This window comes from Protopterus annectens, chromosome 11.part0 (assembly GCF_019279795.1).
Source record: "Protopterus annectens isolate FY-2018-M chromosome 11.part0, PAN1.0, whole genome shotgun sequence".
Taxonomy (NCBI): Eukaryota; Metazoa; Chordata; order Ceratodontiformes; family Protopteridae; genus Protopterus; species Protopterus annectens.
The window spans coordinates 439,841,418-439,858,917 of record NC_056745.1 but is presented as its reverse complement, the minus strand read 5'-3'; the positions used below and the strand labels follow the sequence as shown (position 1 = coordinate 439,858,917).

The following is a 17,500-nucleotide window of genomic DNA, read 5'->3' as shown; positions in this document are numbered from 1 at the left end:
TCCATATCTGTGGCACTGGGTTGTGGGTGTGGTCTTTTTGTCCCCCCTAGTATGCCTATTGATGCTGCTGATGGGGGTGCTGCTTCTGTTAAGGTGCTCGCTTACGTGGTAGCTCGTCTCTGATCCATGGTTGGGTTCAGACACATAGGCTGCCTTTGTGATCGCGAGTATGCTGGTGCTCGAGTGCGGGTAGTGGTATGTGGCAGGGCTTTTATGCTTGCCTCTGCTACCAATTGCTACACTTGTTGCTACAGATGACTTATCACTAAAGCATGCAAGATTCATACTTTTCTCATATTCCTTAGCTTTTTTGTCGCTCTCTTTAGTTGGCGTGCATACATTAATGGCAATATTCTCATTATTTGCAATGGATACATTACTGGCTGTGCTCTCTTTATTTGCTTTAATATTAGATCTAATTGCATTTGATGTAACATCTTTGCCACTGGTGCCTTCGGCATCTGTCTTGTTGTTAAAACAGGCTGCATTACTGTTAGTACGAATGCTAGTACTTTTACAAACTCTCTTAGACATGGCTGCATTACTGTGGGTACCTTCGGTTTCTGTCATGCTGTAAGAACAGGTTGCATTACGGTTAGTACGAACGCTAGTACATTCATTAATACAGTTAACAATGGTTGCATTACTGTGGGTACAAATGCTAGTACTTTTGCTAATATATTTGTTTACTGCGACCTTGTCTCCAGTTGGAGACCTGCACTGTTCAAACAATCTGTTTTCGTAGTTATCTGATGACTGATTTTCATTGGTTGTTGTCGCCTTTATGGCATCATAACTGTTCAGTCTACCCCTGCCTGTATCATGCACACTCCTTACTCTGCATTCATTTGTGCGACTAAATTCTAGTAAGCCATTTGGGATTGTACAGTTACTATACACAATAGAGTCATTAAATTCGTGGGAGTCATTAAACACAGTTGAGCTTTCAATGTCATTTGTATTTTGTGGAACACCCTGCACTGTGTCCTCGTTACTGTTACGCTGCTGATTAAGCGTGCGTATGCTATCGTTTGTATGCAGGTCCCTTGTGGCATTAAAGTTTAAGGTATCAAAGGGACTGTAATTAATAATTGCACCATTACTGAAAGCTCTGGGATTCTGTGCACTTGGCACTGCTGTGTTTGTTGTTACAGTACCTGTATTGTTGTGCGCATCCGTTGTTCTGGTCGCTGCTATTAGGAGGGTTGAGCTGCTAACTCCTGCCGTCTCTGGGCTTGCCTCGTGGTTGAGGGAGTCATGTTCCAGTAACATTGCGTTGTCTGCCTTGGCTTTCGAGTGGCAGATGTGTCGCAGGTTTAATTTCCGGCAGTAGAGTTTGAGATCCAGAATCACCTCTCTTTTAGTGGCCCTTTGTGAGGGGATGAAATTCAGCCCTTTGTTTAGGAGGGCTTCTGTGGCTGCTTCTACCGGATATTTTGAGAGGTTATAGACCGCTTCAGTAGTGGTAACTGCTTTGTTTAATAGGGCTGGTTTCTTGTTGCTCTGGTTGTCGACCGAGTTATTGGTCTGTAGTAAGTCATCCCCCTGCCCCTTCCTCTGCCTCTCCCTCTGTTCCTCTGGGAGGCTCTCGCATTGTTCGGGTAGCTCTGGGCATTGTCTGTGACCTGCCCTAAAAAATGCTGCTCATTAGCAGGTCTTGGGGGTGCTTGCTCTGGTTGCAATCCTTGGCCTTGCGCTGCCTGTTGTGGTGTTGTTTGTGGTGGCCTGGGTCTGCCGTTTGGTGCGGGCGTCTGGTGGGTATCTTGGGTGCCGTTCGGCTCTCCGCTGTTGTTTCCCGTCCTTTTCGGTGCTGTGTGGGGCGCCTCGTTGATCCTTGTCGTTTGCCCCTGATGTTGTGCTTGCCTTTGTTCTGCTCTGCTTCTTGTATTATCTCGGGGGCCGTCGTGTTGGGCAGCTGTTGATGTTTTCGGCTCATTTATTCCTCTGTATTGTGTCGGTCGTGCCTTGGTTTTGTTGAGCGGGTATGCTGTTTTGTCCTGGTACTGGCCCAAGTCTCTCTCTAGCTTCTTCTTTTTCCTTTTTGTGATCTGGTCAGTGAGTTTCGCTAGCCTGTTATTGAGATATTGGAGCTCTGTTTTGACTGTACGGAAGCTGGGGTGTTGGCTTATGGTATCGTATATCACAAAATGAAAGAAACAGGGAATCAACCATGCGTGCAAGTCACTTATGTGGTTAGGACTCTAGTGATGTTGTTCACAAGCATTAAGCTCTTTCTGTACTGATAACGCTACTTGAAACTTTTTCAAAACATGTAGTGTTTTCAGAGAGGTGTTTAGCATTTGTGGAAAAAATATCCTGGCCGATTCCCTGTTTGTCATTTTGTAAAGTCCAAGTCTGAAGATGCATCTGATTAAGTATTTTCTTAAAGAATGCAATTTGCAAAAGAAGGCAAAGGTATCTTTTGGATTTGGTATATTAGAGGTAAACATTACTTTTTTGAATGGCTTATGTTTAATTGGCAGGTGCTTAAAGTAACTCAATGAAAAGACTGAAAGGTGCTAAATGCTGAAGAATACAGCCAGGTTTATTGCATATGCTGGAAGTCAACAGTGATGTGATTTTTAGGAATCTGCAAGTGTAGTTCAACATACAAATTCTACAGTAAAATCAAGCATTTCTTTTAAGTACACTGTGACCAGTCTCAAGGTTCAGCATCACAGAATTGCTTTAATGGGTTATGTTCTTTATGAAGAAAGATGAAAGTTTTCAAGAAAAAAGTATATGCTGTAAAAAATGTAACAGCTCTCACAGACTGCCAACTGGCCAGTTTTGCAAATGAAACCTTTTAACAGTTTCAGTTTTCTTATATACGTCTATGGGGCAGATGAGGAGCTTCCTCAAAAAAGATGCATAAATATCATACTTAATGTATCAAAACTGTATGTTTTATACCCCCTGTAAATATCAAGAATATGAATTCCATATTTAAAATGCAGCTGCCTTGGTTATGAAATTATTGTAAAATATGAGAATATGAACAAGTCACAAACTATCTCCACTGAAGGGCATCCTACATTAAACATCTCAGCGTTGTTTGTATTACTTACACCTAGTCCTTCCTTATGCTACCTATTATGATTTGGCAAGTCACTTGGATATGAAAATGTTATGCTAATTATCTGTCCAGATTTTTGGGGAGCCAGATACACCACCTTTGTCAGCCTTTGTCAATCTTTTTGATATGCCCAGGTTAAGAAGCATGGTGGGAATTGTGATAGTTAATTGAGAGTCCAAAAGCCATCTCTCCAAGGAAAGCTGTAGTGTATAGGGGACTGTCAAGTTCAACTTTAAGGAAACAATAGAAAAGTGAATACAAATAAGTTGCATTTCACACACCAGAACAAATGGGTATGTTTTGAGTGAAATCTGAAATGTGTCAAGTGTCAGGAATAAATCTTTAACCACTCTGCCAGGAGATTCCTGGAACATGATCCCTGATACGCAAAGGAGCATCCTCTGATGTTTGAGGATGGATTCTAAGAACCTACAACAATCTGTGGCTAACTGAAAGAGTGCAAGCAGACAGCACCAGCTGAGAAATTGCGTAAGACAAGGGGGGCAAAAGCTGTGAAGGGCTAAATAAACCAGGAGAAAAGAGTTGCATCCTCAGCATAATATAGTGTCACCTTGACATACCAGTATGTAGTTGAAAAGCACAGTTCTGCAGAAGTTGTCTGTCAAGCTCGACATCTGGTATCTTCAGGTACAGGGGACTGTATCATTACTGATGAAATCAAAGCATGCACAACTGCAAGTAAATCCTCAGAAGGAATTACATGCCTAATCAGCGAGATGCTCCTCATATGTTAAGAGGATCTGACTATGACATTTGGTCTTCGACTGTAAGCTGATATAGCAATAACCCACGCCTGAGTGTGGGTAATGCTGGATTAACCCACGATTGGCGTGGTTTGGTCCCAAGGGACCAAACAAAGCCAACCATGGGTAAATCCAGCATTACCCACACCCAGAAGTGGGTTATTGCTATTATACAATGACATTATTTAAAAAAAAAAATTACTTTTCTTAAATAATGGCATTGTATAATGCCTCCTTGCTGCCCTTCTGCAGCTGTCTGGTATTCCACGGAAGTTCTGATGTACTGCACATGCCTACGCAGTACATCAGAGCTGTGGGCAAAAGCAACGGAGAAAGCAAGATCTCCATTGCTTTTTACTGTTTCGCTATGTTAAATGGGTTTAACATAGCGAGACAGCTTTAAAAAAAGCAACAGAGAATCTCTGTTGCTTATTTTAAAGATGTCTCGCTATGTTAAACCCATTTAACATATAACATTTGAAAAAAGCAACAGAGAAAGCAAGATCTCTGTTGCTTTTTACAAACTGTTTCGCTATGTTAAATGGGTTTAACATAGCAAGACAGCTTTAAAATAAGCAACGGAGATCTCCGTTGCTTATTTTAAAGCTGTCTCGCTATGTTAAACCCATTTAACATAGCGAGACAGGTTTAAAAAAAAAGCAACGGAGAAAGCAAGATCTCCGTTGCTTTTTACACACTGTGTCGCTATGTTAGAGGAGTTTAACATAGCGAGACAGCTTTAAAAAAAGCAACGGAGATCTCCGTTGCTTTTTTTAAACCTGTGTCGCTATGTTAAACTCCTTTAACATAGCGAGACAGTGTTTTAAAAAAGACTTATACTAATGGAAAAAGTCCGGGCAACCGGACCTTTTTCCATTAGTATAAGTCGATTTACAACGTGCACGCTGGCCAATCAGCGTGCACGTTTTGGAATATTAATGGGGGGGGGGGTCATGGTATAATAGCCAATAATCACACTAAGATTATGCACCTCAGATGCAAACAAAACTGCAACCACTATAAACAGTCAGCAAGAATAAGTGGAGGAAGAGAGTTTGTACATGGCAGCATAAAGAGTCATGGCAGTCATCTCACTCATACTGAGCTTCAAATGATCACTTATCAGTCTGTGTATGTGTATATATATATATATATATATATATATATATATATATGTGTATATATATATATATATATATATATATGTATATATATATATATGTATATATATATATATATATATATATATATATATATGTGTATATATATATATATATATATATATATATATATATATGTATATATATATGTATATATATATATATATATATATATATATATATATGCCATGTCAAAGGCAAGTTTATAAAAAAAACACAAAAGCACCTATCAGCCAAAGAACTTTAAGTAGCAGCGTAAAATGAAAAAACAAAACCTAAATGTTCACTGCAACGTTTAATGGTCATACAGATCGTACAAAGCTTTCGAGTAAAACTCTTTCTCGGTGTATAAAATCATCAGCAGAACATGCCATTTTTAAAAAACAATTCAACCGATCCGCTCACATAATCAATTAACTTAATTAACTAAATTAAAGTGCCCTATCTCTTAGATACACCGCTATTAATTGCATATAATAAATATACAGAGAATAATGCATATAAAATATATACACATATATAAAATGTATTAACAAAGAAAACAAATACACACATACATAAAATGTATTGACTAAGAAAGCTTAAACTAGTTCATGTCTTTTTCTTAAAACAGGTTTAATACTAGTAGCAGAATTAAGTTCTGGGTGATGGTCTGCTTGAAAAAAATTAATCCACTTATACTCCATTAGTTAAGTTCTGTTCACTAAGTCACCACCTTTAGAATACTGATAAATTACTTGTAAAATTCTAAACTTAAATTTGTGTGCCAAATCACTACTATGCATGTTTGGCTAGGGCATTCGTTAAAACATTCCTTTGTATATCTGGTAAATGTGAACTGATTCTATCCTTAATTTTTGATTGGTCTTTCCTATACAGAAACAGTTGCATTGAGTACAGTTAATTGATTATGTGAGCAGATTGGTTGAATTGTTTTTTAAAAATGGCATGTTCTGCTAATGCTTTTATACACTGAGATAGAGTTTTACTCAAAAGCTTTGTATGATCTGTATGACCATTAAACGTTGTGGTGAACATAAAGGCAAGTTTATACACAGTTGTAGTTTTGTGCAAAGCATGTATAACAGAATATTATTAGAAGAGTGAAATTTTAAAACTCTACTTTGGTTAATGTCCCCTCAGTAGAAACATGCAAATGATATGCATGGCAAACAAAATACAAAATGCATGGCCCTGCAGCACTCTGCATGTCTCAGGGTAGGGTGAGAAAGAGCTAACTTCAGACATATCCAGCTGATTAAGACCAGTAAGGCTGGAGACAAACCAGTGTCATACAATACCAGTGATACCAAAGCAATGAGTCAATCAACTGTGTCAAATGCATAAGAGACATCCATGAAAAATCAGAATGTAATGGCACTATTGTCACTGCTAAGACATCCTGAAATATTCTAACTACCGCAGACTCAGCACTATGGCTAGACTGAAATCCAGACTGGACTGATCATAAAAAAAGAGTCCCATTAACACTCAAAAGGGCGTTCAGATGTGCATAGACAACTTCCTCATGAACCTTTCCAACAACTGGCAGGTTAGAAATAGGTTCATGTGTGTTATCATCCAGCCTCACTTTTTTGAGAATGTGAGTAACTCAAGCAGCCTTTAAAACTGAAGGAAAAATTCCAGTCTAAAGGACAGTGTGAGGTAGACAGCCAGTCCCAGAACATCCAACAGGATGATGGTAAGGGTAGGGTTCTCTTTCTGTTTAGCCTATGCAGATCACAGACAATAGCTAATGAAGGTCAGAGAAAGTTCTGGCTACTCTAAGGTATCCACTGACTGCAAACTCAATTACATTGCGTCAAAGACACTGACAGGTGTAGTACTTCATACTAGTTTATTTTGCTCATCACTGTTATGACATCTGTCTTATGCTGATGACACAGTTTCGACTGCATCCACTGTAGTGTAGTCTTGATTAGTTTGATGTCTGTTAAAGTGCCAGAAGATCTTTGACCTGCTACACAATAGCTTCATTGACTTAGACGCATTCGACAGGTTGTCCTGCATGCAAAGTCAAGTCAGTTGTGACGTTGCTTTTTTATTTTGATCGGTCGAACACTGATTACACTCCTGGGCAAACCTGAATCCCTGCATAATACCCAAGAATCCCTTGCCAAAAGTTAAGTACTCCTCTGTTAAAAACCATACAATCAATCATCATGGTGCTGACAGAACAGAGGAGGAGAGAAAATCCATGAACTTCTGGGGAAACATCCTAGCACTACTTCATGGACGGTAGACAAGGTGGTTCCAACAGTTTGTTTCCAATGCCATTACTCAAAGAAGCTGAGAGTCCCCTTTGGTCACAGGAGAGTGCACCAGAAAATGGTAACCCCACCATCAGGTCTCTCTGACCTAGACTGCCATATCACTGAACACCCTGGTGGCAAAATTATCACAGGAAAAGGCCCACATTTAAGACTGAGCCAGTTTTCAGTAATAAAAGCCAGATCACTTTCACAGATCAAGTCCAATATGACTATAGGTGTGTGCCTTGCAGACCTAGCATTAAAGCACAACACCTTGACTGGAGTTGCAAGAGAAAAGGTCTTGGTTACCTGTCTTATGATTTCAAGAGGCACCCAAGGGTATATGCCACAAAATTACAGCCAACAGTACTATGACATACACCACCCATCAGTGGGTGCTAGTCACAGACATTTACATTCTGACATTGACAAATGACCACCTAATGCCTCTTACCAATGTCCAGCCTCCTGCAGGTGGCAATTGCATCAGCAGGTGTACAGGAGAAAACAAAAGGTCTCAAGGCAAGCATTAACTCCCGGTCTTAAAAAATGGTACCGAGGGAAGCAAAAGTAAAATTAAACAGAATGATCAACAAGAAATAAAATATAGAATACAATAAACAAAAGGAAGATCACATATCCACAATGAGCAGCCCTGCTAAATACACCAGATATGAAAAAACAAAGAAACCATTCAGACATACGGACTGCTCAAAACTTTAAAATGACTAAGGACTAAATCGTTACATATGTTTTTTCTTTTGAATATGTTACAAATATTTTATTCAATATAAAAAGCTCATAACATGCACAATACTGAGTTAAGTTTAAAATGTAAGATTATGAAGCAACACTATGCCTATATTTTATAAATAAAAAGGGAGCATAAAATGTTGGTTATATAGCATTAAAAGCAAACAAGCTAGGACAGGAAACTGCATGTCAAGTACTACACTTTTTTCTAGTCAGAGTTCACTCTGAATAAAGGTTTAGGCTTTAGCCCTAAAAAGTACCCTGGCTACTTTTAAATAAACTACTGTGCGCAATATAACAGCTCATAGTTTAAATTATTAAGCATGCTGGGGAGGCAACTACTTGCATGATTTACTCACTTCCCACAATTTCAAACGTCATTTATTTTTCATTGAACTGTTTGCCAATGTACCTTTAAATGTTTATTACACTGTAATGAGAAACATGCATAAAGCACAGTGTGTTATAGGTATAATGCTTGCACCTGCAGACAGTTTGTCTTCAAGTACAAGCAGCTGGTAATGAGAAAAAAAAACAGCTAGTAACTTTGCAGATGCACAGAAGAATCTTTCTGAATTTTGATCAGATCAAAGTGTACAGACTTCTCATTGTTAACTGCTTGTACCTGCAGACTTCGTGTCTCTTACTAAGAGAATTTGCTAATGGAAATTATAGCTAATGACATGGCAAATACAAGAAAACTATTATTTTCTATTCCTTTCAACCCTATTTGCCCCAAATCACATTATATTAATTTTAATTTGCTTCTCCCCAGCATCTCTTACCCAGAGAGAAACCTGGGCACATTACAAATAAGAAAACCTGCTTTCTTTCTTGAATATCCTTTATACAGCAGTCAATGGTATGACCCAGCTTCCTCACATTTACAATACCCCTGACTGCATCCTACACAAAACCTGTTTATAATAACATGTAATTTACATAACTAACAGAGAATAGGAAAGAAACAAACTGGGGATTTATTTTTAAGAGTCACCTAGATAATACAGAAATACAGACTACTGATATCTCTGTTGCAGCAAAATACCTCTGGTTACAGCTAAATAAAGATGACATGGGCCTCTCTCCGTTTTCTCCCTGGCATCTTACTGGCCATCTTCAACATAGGAAGGTTAGGAGCCCCACTCTAGGGATGTCCAAAGCTCTGAAATCAGGCTGTGTGCATGCAAATCAGCCAGCAGCAAACTGATTCATTATGAAATGTTTTGCAGCACTGATCCTTTATGACAATCAAAGGATATTCTCAAAAACCCACTGAGGATAGTCCCAGACATTAAATTCCTGTAAATTCTTTGTTTTACCCGTTCCTGTACAAAGTGCAGACACAGTCATGAACAAAACAAAAATGGAACCAGGAAGTCCTACCTGCTTTATAGTTTGCTGTGCTATATCATCCATATCCATGCGCAGATATCATCCATAGAGGCTCTGGAATGAAAAGCCACTGAAGTAGCCATCGATCTAGTAGAGCGAGCCTTTATTCTGGAAGGTACAGACACTTTGTTCTGATGAAAGTAATAGCGTTTCTGAGCCAAGAAGATAGTGTCATTTTGGAGACAGACCTACCCAATCTGGGTCCTGCAAAGGCCACAAACAACTGATCTAAATCTTTCAGAAAAATGGATTTGTCCAAGTAGAAACGAAGTTGCCTATGAACATCGAGGGTATGCAAAAGGTATTCCCCTCTATTTGAATGATGAGGGAAGAAAACCGGTACATCAATAGATTGATTAATGGAAAACCCAGAAATGAACTTAGGCAAAAAGGAGAGGTCAGTACGTAGGGACACACTTTCCCTATGAAAAATCAAGTAAGGTCTTGACACTCAAGGCCTGCAACTCAGATACTCTTCTCACTGAGGTAAGGGCTACTAGAACTAGAGTTTTCCAAGACAAAAATTTCATATCACATGAGTTAGAAGGCTCGAAAGGAGGACTTAACGACTGAAGCACCAATCTCAAGTCCCAAGGCTCTATAGGAGGCTTGACAGGAGATTTAATATGCAACACTCCTTTCATGAAGGTTTTACACAGTCGGTGTAACATAACAGATGAATTGTCGACTCCATTGTGGAAATTTCCAATAGCTGCTAAATGTACTGTAATTGTCATTGCTGAAACTCCTGCGTGCAACAGGGTAGTGAGATATTGTAGGATCTTCTGAATAGGCATGGAAAAGGGGTCTATGTTATATTCTTTGGCTCATCTAGAGAGCCTAGTCCACTTACTAGAATAAATTTTCCTGGTGGAAGGTTTGTGTGAAGCCAGAAGAATCTCACGAACAGGGGATGAAATATCAGGTAGCCTGGCAAACAAGTGGAGAAACCAAGCTGTGAGCTTGAGGCTGCGGAGATTGGGGTCCCTGAGTATGAGACAGCAGACCTTGGGATTGGTCCAAGATCCACGGGCTGTGAATCAAGTGAAGCCATAGGAAAGGGAATCAGACTTGACAGGGCCAATAAGGATCACTCTGCTTCTCAACCTTTGAGCTTTCTGGAGGAATTTCGGGATGAGAGGAAACGGGGGGGGGGGGCACACAGCAAACCCAGGGGCCAATCATGTGTCAGAGCATCGCTTGGTGACTCCCCGTGGGGGGGGGGGGGTCAGGGTAAAATAGCTTCTGCATTTGTTGTTTAGGGAAGAAGCAAATCGGTCGCAGCAAGGCCTGCCCCAACAGTGGAAGATCTGATCTGCTATTATAGGACTGAGGGACCACTCATGAGGCATCGAAATGTTCCTGCTCAGATTGTCCGCAATAAGATTGGTACTCCTGGGAATGTGCATTGCTATGAGAAAGCGGTTGGAAGCCACTGTCCAGTGCCAAATTCTCATGGCCTCCCGACACAGGGAATATGACCTGGTTTTGCCTTGTTTGTTGATGTACCAGACGACTGACTTGTCCGATTGAATTGCAATGGTCCCGGAAGGAAGGGATGTGTGGAATGCTTGCAACGTTAAGAGAACTGCCCTCAATTCCAGGATATTTATGTGTAAATTGGCCTCCGTGGGGACTAGGTGCCTTGGACGGTCTTTCCCTGGAAATACCCCACCTCCCAACAAGGAAATGTCTGTGGTCACCATGGTCCTGGGCTGGGGAAGGCAGAATGGTCAACACCAAAGATTTGATTCTGGCTTCATCCACCAAAGCATTTCTTTCTTGCAAAGGTTTGTAAGGTCTATCATGTGGACGAGTGGGTGGGTCAAGATCAACCATTGTGACGAAAGGAAACACTGTACTAGTCTCATGTGCAACCTCATTAGTGGAACTAAGGTAATAGTTGCTGCCATAGATCCCAATAGCTGTAGTACAATGCGTGCTGGTACAAATGTCTGTGGAAGGAGGATTTGAATCTGGCTTCTTATTTTTGAGAGCCTGTGAGGAGGAAGGGAAGCTTGACAGGACATTGTGTAGAAGATCGCGCCAATGAATTCCAGTGCTCTTGATGGAGACATCTGTGATTTGTCCATGTTATTGTGATACCTAAGCAAAGAGCAAGGCCTTGAGTGTAAGAGAGACTGAGAATGAGAAGATTCCTGGTCGTGGCAGTAAGGAGCCAATTGTTTAAATACGGAAACACCTGGAATCCTTGTCGTCTGAGATGAGCTACTACGACTGCCATACATTTGGTGAACACTCTGGGGGCTGTCGAGAGACCAAAGGGCAGTACCCTGAACTGACAGTGATTAGCTCTAAACTGGGAGTGTTTGTCCATCTTTATGTGGTAATACGCATCCTGGAGGTCTATAGAGCACATCCAGTTTTCCTTCCTCAGAAAAGGGAAGATGGACTGTACCGTGACTAACTGGAATTTTTGAGGTTTTATGAATTTGTTTAGTAAGCTGAGATCCAGGATTGGTCTCCAGTCCCCTGTCTTTTTTGGCACTAAAAACAACCTAGAGTAAAACCCGGATCCTCTCTGGTCTGCTGGGATTGGCTGGATGACTCTTTCTTAGCATTTTTTTGATTTCTAAGGCTGCAGCCTCCCTCTGACTGGGTGGGACATAGAGGATTCGTTTTACGGTTCTGGTAGTAAGATCAAATGGGATATGATAGCCTCTGGATATTATTCTCTGCATCCACGCATCTGCTATGAGTTGCCAGGCCTGTAGGTGCACGGAAAATCGACCCCCGACTGCTTCCAGAGGAAAGCAATCGGGCCGCTGTTCAGGAGTGCCTGAAGGGTCTGTCGGAGAAGGAATCTCTAGCGCCCTGGTTGCGTGGAACCCCTCTGCCCTGAAAGGGGTATCTTCCAGATGAGTTGCGCCCTCTGCCCTGGGGAGATTGCTCATCACGAGTGTCATGAAAAGATCCTTGGAACTTCTTGAACCACAATTTTCCTCCCCTCTGGTTCCTGGAGTAGGATCTCTGGGGGGGGGGGGCATATGCCCACCGCAGACAAGGTCTTTCCATCCTTCTCACTACGTGATAGTGAGACTCTTGCTTTGGGACAAAAAAAGGAAGACTCGTCAACAGGCACTTTGACAAAGGCAGATTTAAAGGGGTCTGCAAAGTCACACAAATCCATCCAAGCATGCAGTCTCATGATGATGCGTGATGCAGCTGCTCAAGCTACCCCCTCGGTAGTGTGAGAGATCAAGCACATAGAGGAGTTCGAGATGGATTCCAGGGTAGCTAGCTGAGAGGCAACAGTATCACGTACCTCCTCAGGCAGTACTCCCGCCAAAGAGGCAGACATTTCTGAGATTAGATCTCTTTGGAGGCGAGTAAAGTGTGCCAGATAACTCAGCGACCAAATGGCAAAGGTCGCTGAAGCGGAAGGCCCGCTTCTCCAGTCTGTCCATAGCCCGAGACTTCCTGTTTGGGGGATGAACAGTGGAACTATCTTCTGCCAGTTCCCTCTTGGTGGCCGCTGCCACGACCATGGAATCAACTACCAGTTGCTTGGACCAATTTGGCTGGTCTTCAGGGGTGGTTAAAATTTTATCTGGCCTCCGAGGGACAGGTTCTATGTTGTCCGGGACCTTCTAGGCATGCTGCACAATAAGTTTAATAAGCTCATCCGCAGGTGTGGTCACCCAGGAAGTAGATGGCCGAGCATGGAAGGCCTGCAAGAAGACCAATTCCTCCGAAGGGTTGGAGGGCTTCTTAGTCTCCCCTCTGCTTGAGGATCTTGAGAATGTCTCCAAATGAGACGTCTTATGATGGAGACCGTGGGGACCCTTCTCCCTCATCACAATCGGTGTCTTCGGTGATGGATTCCTCAGGGGAATCAAAATGCTTCCTCTTGCAAAGTTTCTTCCAAGGTGGCTCCCCAGTGGGATCTTCTGAGGACAACTCAGGAGAAAAGGTTCCCTTCAAGGGTAGGTCTTGGGGCTCCCATGCTCAGGATCTCAGAGTAAGACAGCTGCATGCTAGAGGGGGGTTCTGGTGTTGATGCCAATGGTGCCAAATGCAAGCCTGTTGAAGCAAGGACCCCCTCCATCACTTGGAAAGCAGGCCCGCACGAGGAGGGATGGGAGCCCGGAACAAAGTAGGACAACCTTAGAACCAAGGTCACACTCCGCCCTGAGGAGCTCACCTCCAAGTGAGGAGCTCACCTCCAGGTGAGGAGCTCCGAGAGGACCAATAGCTGCCGGGAGAGCTGTGACCGTAGATGGCGCCACTGAAAAAATAGACACAGAACTAGGAGCCACGGTGCCGATGGCCCAATCACTGCTCCGAGTGTGTGCCAGTTCCAATGGAGCCAATAGGGAAGCCTCCGATCTTGGAGGAGAAGGAGGATATACAGGTGAATATGCCGTGAGAGCTTCCATTCCAAGAGGGAAGGAAGCCCTAAGCAGGGGTGGGTAATCCTTTAGCTACCAAAATCTGGTCCACAACCCTCACTACATCTTGTTCTGAAAGACTCCTGGTGGATCTGAAGGAAGCTGCTGAAGGAGATTCAGGTCTCTCAAGAAATGGACTAAACTGGTGTCTCAAAAAGGAGAATATCTGTTTCTGGGAAGGTGTTCAACCTTCAAAACAGACGGTGTCAGTGGAGCCATAAAAGACATCGGCACCGTGGCTGGGGATGGTGCCGATGCACGTACAGTAGTCAGAGCCAGTGTCAAAACAAAGGTCGGCACCAAGGGGGATGGTGCTGAAGCTGGTACAGTGGTTGGAGTCAGAATTAAGGTCGGCACCAAGGGGGATGGTGCCGAAGCTGGTACAGTGGTTGGAGTCAGAATTAAGGGCGGCACCAAGGGGGAAGACATGGAGTCTGCTGCCTAAGTAGTCTGCGGCAAAGGCGCGGGAGAAGCCCGGTGTCGACTCGGTTCTGAGGAGGACAGAGATGTTGGAACCAAGTGATTCCACTTCTCTTTATGTTTCTTCACATCCTTATGCTTAGAAGATGGTGAGACCTCCATCCCAGAAAGAGCCTCTGAAAAAGGTGTTTTCATCATACCCTTCAGAATCAGCTTGTTCTTACGCTCAGCCAATGTACAGTTGCTGAAGCTAGAACAAAGATACATTGATGTGGTCAACGCCCAAACAATAAACATACCGGGCATGACCGTCTGAGTTGGGCATCTTACGTCCGCACTTATCACACTGTTTAAATCCTAGTTTTACTTTATCAGACATCATGGAAAACTACACTAAAGTCCTAAACTACAATTTAGCCAACCAAAAACAACAGCAGCAAGGTTATAGAAAAAGGGTTTTTTTTTTTTTTTTTTTTTTTTAAACGGATAGAAAAAAAAGAGTACTACCAACAATGGTACTAAGAAATACCACAAAGTGGTAGGAAAGGGCTTACCAAAGTTAGGGAAGAGGGACAGTACCAACGATGGTATGAAAAGAGCTACTGAAGGTAGAGGGCAGGTTTTAGAAAGAAAGTATATAAATTTAAAGATGAAAAGATAACCTTTAGGGAAAAAATGACTAGAGGAGGGTAATTATATAGATAAATCACAAAAACACTACATTCCGCTTGAGATAAGGCTTGGCAGGTCTGATGAGAAATGTGGCAAACGAGATCTGAAGAGACTATGAAAGGGGGATTGTGGGTAGGGATTAGCAAAGTGATTTTGGCTGGCGTGAGCTTGGTAACAGCTGTGTCGGTACAGAGGATGGAACTGAAGTCCTAAGAGTAAGGAATGAATAAAGATTTATATCAGATCTATTATTTTCTCTCCCTTTCACCCCTATTTGCCCCAAATCACATTATATTAATTTTAATTTTCTTCTCCCTGCATCTATTACTCAGAGAGAAACCTGGACACATTACAAATAAGAAAACCTGCTTTCTTGCTTGAATATCTTTTAACACATACAGAAGTCAATGGTAAGACCCAGCCTCCTCACATTTACAATACCCCTGACTGCATCCTACACAAAACCTGTTTAAAATAACATGTAATTTACATAACTAACAGAGAATAGGAAAGAAACAAACTGGGGATTTATCTTTTAGGAGTCAACTAAATAATACAGAAATACAGACTACTGATATCTCTGTTGCAGCAAAATACCTCTGGTTACAGCTAAATAAAGATGACATGGGCGCCTCTCTGTTTTCTCCCTGGCATCTTACTGGCCATCTTCAACATAGGAAGGTTAGGAGCCCTACCCTAGGGATGTCTAAAGCTCTGAAATCAGGCTGTGTGCATGCAAATCAGCCAGCAGCAAACTATGATTCATTATGAAATGTTCTGCAGCACTGATCCTTTATGACAATCAAAGCATATTCTCAAACAAAGACCCACTGAGGATGGTCCCAGACATTAAATTCCTGTAAATTCTTTGTTTTACCCATTCCTGTACAAAGTGCAGACACTGACACGAACAAAACAAAAATGGAACCAGGAAGTCCTACCTGCTTTATAGCCTGCTGTGCCATGAAAGGGATGTGCTGTGGATTGGGTTTAGGTGCCAGTCTAGGCATAGTCTGAAGTATTCTCATTTGATGCGTTTGAACAACAGGATTCAGTTTACCTCTCAGGCTCTGAAGACTTATTAACCGTGGAGGCTGCTGAAAAAGAAAACAAATATTACTCTTAAATTCCATTTCCTAAGCATTAACATACAAACAATGCATCAAAACTAGAACCCATTCTTTACCCATTAAAAATACACACATATCATTATATATGCATACACATACATTTATATATATATATATATATATATATATATATATATATATATATATATATATATATGTATGTATGTATATATATAAAATTATTTAACTACAGTCGTAAATAAAAAAGTGTCACATGTCAGCAGCGCAACCAGAGCAAATTAACCGCTAAAAACTAAAAACTGTGGTGTAGCCCTCCAACATTTCCCATTACCCACATAAACAGAACACTAAACAGCTATGCAAGAAAAAGAGCAGGGGAACCAGTGCATATAATAAAGCACAAGTTAGAGCCTATGTTCCTATGTAAACTAACAGCAGTTGTGTGCATTTGGTGCAAGTTAAAAGGGAATGGGGGATTCTGAAATACACCACAGCATCACGTCAGATTAGCAAAGTACACTATACCACGATTTTCAGTGAATTGACAAAAGCAACTGAAACAAGGACCTAAATTCCAACTTATCTGCATATATGTTTTTGTTCATAACAGCAACATTAGGAAATCTGGGTTTATATGGCAGCCCAGATAGCACCAGATCAGATGAGGAAAGCTATTCCCATCTCAAGTGATGAAAGGTAGGATCAGTTTTGCACTGTACTGAACTACAGTAGGAATGAGGCCAACAGGTAGGTGACAGACGTACAGCATGAAGACAGCATACACTTGAGAGAGCCATAAGACGCCCCTAAAGCTTCACTTCACTGCACAGCAGGGATCCAAGCTAAAGCCTATCCTATTCGCTGCAAGTTGCACATGAAAGCCCTAGCAGCATCCTGCAATTTCTTAAACAGAGTGCCTACTTAATGAGGTAAGGCACAGAATACAGTGTGTGTGTGTGTGTGTGTGTGTGTGTGTGTGTGTGTGTGTGTGTGTGTGTGTGTGTGTGTGTGTGTGTGTGTGTGTGTGTGCACGTGCGTTTGCAGTTTATTCAGAAGAATTAAATTGCTTTTTTTTTTACTTTTTATACATATGGTATGACTGAATGGCTTTAGTCAAAAACCCACTTTCAGCAGAGGCCTGAGGAGAAAAGCTCCAAGATGGCAGAAGGTGGTGCAACAGTGGGCTATTAACAAATATGCAAATTGAAAAAAGACAAATGTCAAAAATGGTCTGACAAAGTCAGATATTCAAATCTGCACAATAGAGCACATTTAGGGCGCTACTTTCAAGACTCAGAAATCTTTACAGATGGAAGCCATACACTCAAAGCAGAGAAAGACAGGTAGTAGGTATGTTTACTGGGGCAATGTGCTCATCAAAACTGACTATAGTCAGAGTTCACTGCACTGAATATATATATATATATATATATATATATATATATATATATATATATATATATATATATATAAAAATAAAACCC

General features: G+C 41.5%; 1 protein-coding gene across 3 annotated transcripts in view; it reads right to left on the bottom strand.

Annotated features, from left to right (window-relative positions):
• Positions 1–17,500, bottom strand: part of TRIM24 (tripartite motif containing 24) — a 1,966,170-nt gene that overhangs the window by 665,649 nt on the left and 1,283,021 nt on the right. For 2 of the 3 annotated variants that reach the window (XM_044087935.1, XM_044087937.1), the window contains exon 10: positions 15,867–16,022. In XM_044087935.1, coding sequence (XP_043943870.1) covers positions 15,867–16,022 — 156 coding nt within the window. The remainder of the gene's footprint in view (positions 1–15,866; positions 16,023–17,500) is intronic. The other variant, XM_044087936.1, reaches the window with a different exon arrangement.